Source organism: Porites lutea, chromosome 8, assembly GCF_958299795.1.
Source record: "Porites lutea chromosome 8, jaPorLute2.1, whole genome shotgun sequence".
In the NCBI taxonomy this organism is placed as follows: domain Eukaryota; kingdom Metazoa; phylum Cnidaria; class Anthozoa; order Scleractinia; family Poritidae; genus Porites; species Porites lutea.
Window position 1 is genome coordinate 22,354,474 of NC_133208.1, and position 10,000 is coordinate 22,364,473.

Consider the following 10,000-nt stretch of genomic DNA (forward strand, 5'->3'; position numbering starts at 1 on the left):
GTGTTCACACTCTTGGAGCCAAGCATGGTTACGCTTGGAATGATGTGCCTTGTCATAACTGCTATAATTATACTTGTTTTAAAGGTACGAGCACAGTAAGATTTATATCTATGTTAATCCTTTTGAGCCAGAAAGGCATTTAACAAGCACAGAGCACATACAACATTTGATTTTACGCAAAAAACTATCGAAACAGATTGCATGGAAAAGTAGCAACACCAATCAGACTAACTGAAGTTAGAGTGCTTTCGGTATTGGAAACATTGGGGATTACCACCTACATTTTGCATAAAAAATGTCCATATACCGACAAATGGCCGCAAAGGCCTGAAATCGGAATCACAAATTGATTTAAGGAAATATTGGGAGTCGAATTGCCATCCTGAACGACTACGACGTGAAATGACCAAATTTTAAGGTTTTTTGAGGACGGGAACGGCAAGGCGATAAATTCTACCATCTCGTATGCCAGAATACCGTGGGCTCATACATATGCCCGTGTAATGCTGGGTACACAGGAGATGGAAAACCTTGCAATGGTATTTAAAATATATATAGTCGAACCTTCATGTGAGACTACATAGGCGGATCCAGGGGGAGGGCTGACTGGGTTGTAACTCCCTCCCTCCCCCCCCCCCCCCTTGGGAAGTTTTCAAACTTGTCTGACTACCCATGTCTATCCCTCACCAAAAAATAGTATGATAAGTTACAATATAAGTTCCAGTCCAATCAATCATTACAAGAAGACTGTAGCTGTTCCTCTTCTCGACCCCTTAGTCATCATCTGACGAAGATCGCCACGCCCGCCATCTGCTTTGTCTCGTGCCATCGATTACGGTAAATAAGGCACTGCAGCTGGATGATAAAGTAGAAGGCATGCAGTTCTGGGAGAAAGACATTTCATTTCTCAAACCCTAAGAAATGAGGTACGTAGATGGGAAACACTCTGACTGGCAGTCAACAGATAGGGAGCTTCCAAAGAACCTTTTATTAGCACTTGGTGTTTGCGATGAAGATGCTTTTCCAAACATCTATCGCCCTCTGGTCATTGTATGCACCCTACCGATCACAAGCGCAGAAGCTGAGCGATAGTTTTCGCTGATGAAATGAATCAAGAACTGCTCTAGGTCAACAATGCTTAAAGAGCGATTATCTGATCTCGCAGTGATTGCCATATACTACTCCGAGAGATTCGAGGTAGACGAGATATGCCAAGTTTTTGTAAAGGATCACCCAAGAAGGCTCTTTCAAGCTAGCGCTAGTCTGTTTGATTGAATAGGCTGGTGAAAAGAAGATAAACACCTATCGTTACTGCACTGTACTCGTAGTGCCTCAAATTTATACCTAATCCTAACCTCTCCTCCCCCCCCCTTCCGCATTCCTTTGGCCCCGGAACATTTGCCTTGAACTCATACTTACAACCCCCTCTTTCAAAAAATCCTGGATCCGCCCCTAGACTACCTCTCTTCCCATAAGCGGAGATGGAATTACAAATATCATAAATTCCGTAAAACAAGTTATTTTCCAAAAAAAAAAGTTTTGGGGCCTGACTAATGGGATGTACCACCTCTTGTCCGATTCTCGCAAGAGACCACTGAATGTTCGCATTTTGGGTGGTCGCTAAGGGAGGTTCGACGGTAATAACTGAAGAGAAGACACAAGCTCAACACTGTCATATCGTTAGTACATGTCGTGTGGGTAAATACAACCAGATTAAAAAATATTAATAATAAATAATAAAAATAAATAAATAAATAAAAATAGCAAATACACGACCTTATCGACCGGATAAAAACTATCAGATCGATATAATATCAGTGATTCTAACACCCTATGCAATTTACTCGTTCTCATGCAGATATGGACGAGTGTTCTACCAGCTCTCACAGCTGTGGTGCCAATGCGGTGTGTAGCAATACTGCTGGATCGTACACATGCGCGTGTAAAGCAGGATTCACAGGCGATGGAAAAACATGCTCCGGTAAGATGTTGTGGTAATGTAAAAAATGACTTTCAAAACGATCTAAATGTGATTCTATGCTCCTCTATTTGGTATATTTATTCAGTACATGAAAAAATGTTAAAAAAGAAAAAAAGAAAGAAAGTAAGATGGTCGTAACATAAATGATATAAAATTTCAATTGATGTAAAACACAACAAACGAACTTAAAGGAAGTTGCAGAAAACAATTAAACATAAATAAGTATGATGGCCTCAGCTGGAGTCACTCTTAACAAAAAATCTATGTTATGGCAACTGAGCCAACAGGGGCTCTTGCCAGTTATGTTATAAAACTTGCTTTGGCTAGTTATGTATTTGAGAGAGGAATACTCCCTGTTTTTTCTTTTTTTTAAATTCCATACTATTTCTCACTCTTAATATTTTGCTATAAGGCATTTGTAGTTAAATACAATTAATGTCAGAGCGTAAACGAGAATACAATCATGTATATATGACCTTACTGATCCCTGGATCCGCTACATGACTTACGAGAAGGTTTTGATCCTCACTTTTTTCCCCTAGACATCGACGAGTGCTCTACCAGCTCTCACAGCTGTGATGTTAATGCGGTGTGTAGCAATAATGTGGGATCCTACGCATGCGCCTGTAAAGCAGGATTCACAGGCGATGGATACACATGCACTGGTGAGCCGTTTAAGTCTATATTTGTTTGATATAGTTGTTTTTCATGTAAACCAGCTACGTACACATGTACAACAGCAATGCAACACTCTATTTGTACTCTTCTTGCCCTTCCAATAAAATGTTTGATTAGATGGGAAAAAAATGCAGTAAAAATAGCCGCTTGGAGTAAACGAACAGACAGGCGATGTCAAGCAGACATGTACAGATTATGGAAGCAATAAAGTAAAAATAAAGTACAGGCGCCCGTTGTACAAACGCTGGATAGTGCTATCCAACGGATAAATCACTATTCAGTAGATAGGTATTAGCTTATCAATTGCGCTATCCACTGGATAGAGATTTATCGATGTGAAGTATATATGAAATAATTCATTGTGATAGATAGGGTTATCCATCTTTTGAACAACTGGGGCCAGGTCGACAAGAGGCGCCAAGTCGTAAGATGTGTGTAGGTGCGATATTTTTTTGCCCAATAAGTTTAACAATATCGATTGTTCAAACCTGCGATCAATTTCCTCTTTTATCAAGCTTAGACTAATTAATTGCGTTTAACTTGCTTCTCCTTTGCAAAGAATACGGTTATAAAAGTTATGATTACGCTTACTTGTATTGTATTTACTTTTTGTAGATATTGACGAGTGCGTCCACGGTACTCACAACTGCCACAGTTCACTTGCTTCATGTACAAACACAGTGGGATCCTTTAGTTGTTCATGTAGCAGTCCTTACATCGGAGATGGCAAAACTTGCATTAATATTCCGTACGGTAAATAATCACCAACAATTAGGAAGATGTCCATTTACTACACCCCTATTTACACTCGTTAGAAGCATGTTACTTTAACCTTGATTGTTTTAAGAGGGTTTCAGTTTAATGCTATTATTATCCAGATCTTGCCGACAGCAAGATCTGGTCAATCAATCAATCAACCAAATTCAATTTTCTTTTTTTATTAGCCACTCAAACTGCATATATATAGTGGGAACTGCATATATATATTGGGGGAGTAACATGAGTATTGACATCAGCGCGCGCTATAGTGTCTGCAATATTTTTTTTTGCTTTTGCTTGCCTTTTCACGACGCACGAATGCGTGTATCATGACCGCCTTTGCACAAGCCAAGGCCCATTAAAGAACATGAGAATGGAAAAGTTTCTTTTCAATAATTTGTAGTGAATGCTTGTATTGCAACAGTTTACTTACTAGTGACTTCCACTTGTAGGGATAGGATCGTCCCTACGTCCTGTTAGATTGTGCTTATACCCGATTATTACCTACTTGACTAAACCAGCCTTTTAATTACTATTTGAGTTTCTCACATTTCTGGATTTTATTGTCTCCTGCAGCCTCTTATGTTAAGCAATATTTCAAGATAGCGGTTTTGGAATTTACGGACTAATTCTTATAGACATCACTACAATAATGCACTGCAAAATGGTAGTCACTTCTTGGTGTTGCGGAGAAAAAAACTGATCAATACCCACAACACAAAACAAAAGCGTCGGTTTCCGCAACACCAAGAAACACCCAAGATATTCAGTATTCAGAATTCAGTACTCCGTAGAAAGGTGCAAGAGTACGATATTTAGTCGCGATTTGAGCAAGAAAATAGAAGAGGAACTGAAACCTTACGACAACAACCACATAATCTGCCATGAAATGATCGGATGGACTCATGATCAGTTACCAATTTAAAACTTTGAGCATCATCGATCAAAGGGTTCTTGGTCCATTTTTTGCGAGAGATAAAGAAACTTCACTATAAGAAACATATGAAAATAGCGCGTTGCAAATCCATTACACAAGGCGAATAGTACCTGGGTACTACATACGGTGCATACTTGAAAGATCCAACCAGCATAAATCACTTTGTCGTTAGACCCTTCTCACGCAAATGGTTTAAACAGAAGCAGGGGAGTGAGATTGGAAGGGGCCACAAGCTTGAAATCTTGTTTCTTCTCAATATTATTTAACAATATATTACCATTTCTGATTGTCTTTCCCGCCGCTAAATCCTCACAAACGGCACACAGTTACCATATTTGGAAGCCGATGTAGGCAGTACCCAATCGATGGCATGCTCCTTCACATCATACTCAGCCTCATTCAATCATTGTTCAATATATGAAATATTGGTGACTCAATAAAGGTCTCAATAGAAGAGGAAAACTTTGAACTTGTTTCCTCCATGTTAAGGTGGGGAGTCGAAAAATCATCCACATTGATGACGTCGAGCGAACCATTACGTTATTCACGATACATGCACTTTTACCGTTCAATCCGGAGAATTGATTTCTCTAATTTTGCCGATTAACTGCGAATGCGGTCAACTTTAACCGTCGAGACCCAACTGTTGTCTAACGAAAAGTTCGGAAATAGATCCTCAGAGAATGTTCCCCTAAATCTTAATTTGCTAGTTAGTATCTTTTTTATCTTTGTTCGTATCTTTTTCTTTCAGTATCTAGTGTTTGGATTTTATTTTTATTCATCCACGGTAACCTTTGAGAGAAATTCAGTTGGCTAATCCGCTTTCCTTCCCTTACAGTGTATTTCATTTCGCTCTTCCTTCCCTTTACCCTTATTTATTAATTCTGTTCCAATTTGTTTTATGACCTTTTACCAAAAACGCCAAACGGAGATAAATGCGACTTCAATTAGTGCATTTGTACCGTGCGCAAGTCACTTTTTTTTTGACATTAGGAGCTTTTACAATAGAGAGCCACCACAGGAACGAGAACGTCATAAAAATCATAAATTTAGATTAGCAACTTTGCCAGTTTATTTTGCTTTTCAGTAATGTGAAACCTCCTTCAAAACTCATCAGTATTCAGTAGGGATATCGTCCAATGGACTTCAATCACTCACTTGGGGCGGGAGGAAGGCATTCAATTCAGTCTGAGGTCTGAGGAAAAATACGAGTTAAAATGTCTGAAACATTTCATGTAAATACTAATAAACATAAAATGTTATGTACTACGGTCATCCTAATTTGCAACAAAATTATATTCGACCAACCTTTGTTATTTTGACTGCTTTTGCGTTCCCATTTTATTTTTTTTTTTTAGTTAAAAAGAGAAAACCGTTATTTAGCAATCCTATTGAAGTGAAATATTTAGTAACAGTAATATTTTATCAGCCTACCCTATGAAATGGCTTTTCATCCGACTTTAAAAATTGCAATTTAATAATTAACTTTACAATAGGTGAAATTTTTTTGGCGAAAAAAAAAAAATTGAAATAAGGAAATGACGCTTCTTCACTTCAGCCTTAAGCTGTTCGAGATTCTTCTATATTACCTGAAGATTCTGCAAAGTCATTCCAGAGGCGGACTGCTCATTGCCGCTGACCGGCAGTCAATCTAAAGGAAGGCATGTCGAACTTGTTTCTGTTTTCGATATTACGAGAGTGCGCATCGAACATTTTCTTAAACCTGTTGCAGATAAGGGGCTGGGCAAGTCCCTTAACATGTGTTAAATAAACTCGTCTTTTTTTAAAGGCTTGTCAAAAACGTAAGGAACGCGTTTTATCACTGGTTAAAAAATCTTATGCTTATTACGCTCGAATGTTACACCAGTGATAAAACACTGCTGTTCGTGTTTTAAACATTAATAAACACGGAACGCTTTCAGATCTAGAAAACGATTGTTTTTCTTTTTCCTACATTGAGATAAATTACCTTAGAATTAAACGCCAAAAACCATTCACCAACATATGACAATCAACTTGAACGAAATGGAATAAGAGTGATAAAAATTAATTTGAAACAGCGTGAATACACTTTTTCGTGGCGTTTTCGCTCCATGCCGTCGCAATCGTGCTTGCTTAATATGCTCCTTTCATGGAAAGAGACCGTGACTGATAGGGCGATCGGGTATGCCAAATATGGAGAATATGGTCTCTACGCCTCCAACTGAGAGGGACTAAACTTTAACGTCACTGAAATTCGCAGTAGGCTGCGAGATTAAAAGCGCACCGTTTGAAGAGAGAGCATCATGCCGCTAGCACGCAAGCTCAGAAAGAAAAAAACTTTATAGGAGTTTCTTTTTTTGCGCTTTTCAGCCTGATCATTATGAAAACAAGCTTCAAGCATCTCTGACACTTGCTAGCTTGTTTTTATAAAGGGAAGACCTCCAGGAAGTCTAGACTAAGTTCGCTGCTTTCCGTTATTTGCTCTATTAGATTCCTTGACGCACACGGATCCGTGCAGAAGAAGAAAATGAAATTGCAGGCAATGAAAAAATCAAACAGAAATAGTTTACACTTCCTTTTGAGTTCGTAGCCATCCTCACTCAAGGGATTTTGAAACTCGACCTTGCTGCCAACGTTCCAAGGCAACCTTATAGCACAAGACCACTCAGTAAGAATTTTTTTTGTCGTTTTACAGTTACAAAGGCAAAAAGTAAAAGGATTTTATTACCGACACCACCACGCGCGGGATTTGTGAGTTTTCTTAGATAGCCACATTTTCATAAACTAACTGAGTTATTTCTCGCGCGTTGATTGGATAATTTCTATCAATAAGAAGTGGACAGACATAAAATTTTAATTTCTGCAAGACGGAACACCCGCTTAATACGGACACCCGTATATAAAGGACAGTTTCTAAAATTTATCCTTTAATACGGACACCGATTAATACGGACACAATGGACAATTTTCTGTGTCCTGAGGCACAAACTCTGTCAACCCTGCTATTTACGGGCACTGGCTATCTGCGTACCGTCTATTTTCCTTGTCACAATCACGTGCTATTTGTAGATATTTTACACTGTCCAAAAAATGACAGATTTCTGGGTTTAAGTAGCAGAATAGCTTGATATGTTTGATTTTAAGTCAGTCTTTCTTTCCGTGTACTATATAGCCATTTAATAATTACTACTCAAGTTTTACTTCCTTGGCGTTTCGGCGCAGTCATTGTTCCTACCCTTCTTCCTCTTTGTCTGCCATAGTCTTTACATCAATACAAGATGTTTCCGGGACGTTTTTACGGACAGCCCACTTAATACGGCCATCCGCATGACACGGACACCATGGCATCTCCCCTAATGTGTCCATATTAACCGGGTTCTACTGTTAGTAGTTTCTTTTTGAAAGGAAAAATGTTTTTTACTGATCCTTTTTCCAAACTTTTGTTAAAGTAAAAAGCAAATTGACGTCAGGTCCGCAGCAACATTGTCAAATTTTCTAGTAGATTCACTCGCCTGGGGCTCGTGCTCGTGGATCCACAATACTTTGACAATGTCATGATGCTATGTTATGATCAATGATCAATCAAGAGGACAGACGATAAAGAAACTAGCGTCAATGTGATGAAATGAACTAATTTTAGTGCATAAAACTAGAAATACGTTTTCGCAAAAATCTCGCGAAGCTAACGGGGTCAGCAGTGAAAATAAACAATAAAAAGCGAAAGGGTAAAAAAACGATGAAAGAAAAAATTAATAGAAGTAGACACGCCGGGGCTGGAACCCAGTTGCACCCCAACTTCCTCCAGCGAAAAAGTGCGGCCTCTGACCACTGCGCCATGCGACCACTGCGCCGATAACTCATCAAAATTAATAGTGTTGAAGTATTTTCCTCTGCCATTCACACTGTTTGAACCTTATGGAGCTGTATTTATCATGAAAAAATAGCTCAAACGAGTATTTCAAAACCATTTCTCATTATTTCCGTAATTATTCACTCTCGGGCTTTAAATAGGCCGCTCGATTAACGGAGTGGTCTTCTTCTTCGCTGCTCTCGCTGAAGTTCAGGTCACCGTTCTTTCGGTGTTAAACCTTCCACGGAAAGGACTTCCACTTGTCCAATTGGGCACTGTTGTGTTTGCAGCCCGCTGTTATTTGCCTCAGAAATACTTTGCGATTCGCCAGCTTACAATAAACAAAGGATGAATAAAAAGTCGCTGGCCGTGTTGCCCGGAAACCCAAAATGCACGATGACGTGCATTTGGCGTCTTTATTATTTGTTTATGGCTTGTTGCTAGGAAATTGCGGATACCAAACCGATAGAAAGGTTTATCACCAAAGCGAAATCGCAGCTCGCTTGGGATCCTCGCGTAATCCGTGCGCTGTGCGCGCGCGACAAAATTATACACTCGCTCCGCGAGAATTATTATTAAACCTATTATTTCCCTACTTCATCGTATGTAGCAGAAATCACTCATCCATTTGCAATTGCAGATCGAGGCAGCTAAAGAATGCCTACAGACATATTTGTCTCCCTTTCCCATGTTATTGCTTAAGTCGGTCTGTATATCTACCAGTGTGTGAAAGCCAGTAACCAATCCTCAATTAGTCGTAGGTAGACAATTATCGCCGCAGTGGGGCAGGTGTTGGAGATCTTACAGGACGTGAAAATTACCCACTTTGAGCCTGTTTATGTACAGTAGATAAAACTTTTCGAAACAATAAATTACAAAAAATATTAAAATATTCAATGATATTCTAACTTTTTAAAATTAAATCATTATTTCTTTATATATCAGAATGTCAGAATTACGGAAGCCTTAACAGTTATACCAGAAAGATTACGTACTCCTACTCCAGTGGCAGTTATTGTGACAGTAGAATCGGACCTGGTTGGTTTCGTTTCGAGAGGTCTGCCGGCACAAGAATGCCAACTTCATGTCCACCCCAAAACAGATGTGGCACTCATGTAACCGGCTGGTTGAATGGTGGACACCCCACAGTAGCAGAAGGTCAGGTCAGCAGGACGGTGTGTTTTCACTGGAGTAGTGGCTGCTGTAATTGGTCAACAAACATCAAAGTGAGAAATTGTGGTTCATATTATGTGTACTATCTTAATGGTGTACCTTTTGGTTGTTCTCTCCGTTATTGTGGCACTAACTGAAAACAAGGTGCAAGTAAAGTAATACATAATGCTATCAAACAAAGGAAAAAAAAAAGACTTCAATATATGAATTTCTATTATAACTTAAGCAAACGGAGAAAAAAAATCTATATAGCACTTTAATATAGCTCAACGTACTACTCCAGTTAACAAGTAAGAACAGTTTTCTTTAAACTTAAAAAGAGGATATTTTGTTTTTTGCTTTAAGTTGTTTTGAAGATCAAGTAAGAAATACAATTATAGTATAGAACTTACTAGGGAGAGAAAACTAGGTAAAATAACACATTCAATTAGCAATACAGGTTTCTGTGTCATTTGTCACGGTAATCAGAAATATACACTGATTCCAAGAACGACGTGTAGTTGCTAAATAAACCGCGATGGACAGATGTGTTACTAGTTAGGACAAGATGTACTGGGAAGTGCGGAATATATATGAATCTGCTTAGTTGTTTTAATATTGATGGGTATAGGGATGCACTCTGTAAAATCGGAAACGAAAT

The 10,000-nt window shown here is 38.9% G+C and overlaps 2 protein-coding genes across 2 annotated transcripts in view; both read left to right on the forward strand.

Annotated features, from left to right (window-relative positions):
• Positions 1-3,420, forward strand: part of LOC140946631 (uncharacterized) — a 13,555-nt gene extending 10,135 nt beyond the window's left edge. The window contains exons 12-15 of the mRNA XM_073395745.1: positions 1-84; positions 1,859-1,981; positions 2,524-2,646; positions 3,275-3,420. The exon at positions 1-84 is cut by the window's left edge and continues 156 nt beyond it. Of these exons, the coding sequence (XP_073251846.1) occupies positions 1-84; positions 1,859-1,981; positions 2,524-2,646; positions 3,275-3,420 (476 nt within the window). The remainder of the gene's footprint in view (positions 85-1,858; positions 1,982-2,523; positions 2,647-3,274) is intronic.
• LOC140947024 (uncharacterized) overlaps positions 1-10,000 on the forward strand; it is a 63,932-nt gene that overhangs the window by 53,719 nt on the left and 213 nt on the right. Inside the window, exon 15 of the mRNA XM_073396105.1 lies at positions 9,133-10,000. This exon is cut by the window's right edge and continues 213 nt beyond it. Within this exon, the coding sequence (XP_073252206.1) occupies positions 9,133-9,497 (365 nt within the window). The 3' untranslated portion in view covers positions 9,498-10,000. The remainder of the gene's footprint in view (positions 1-9,132) is intronic.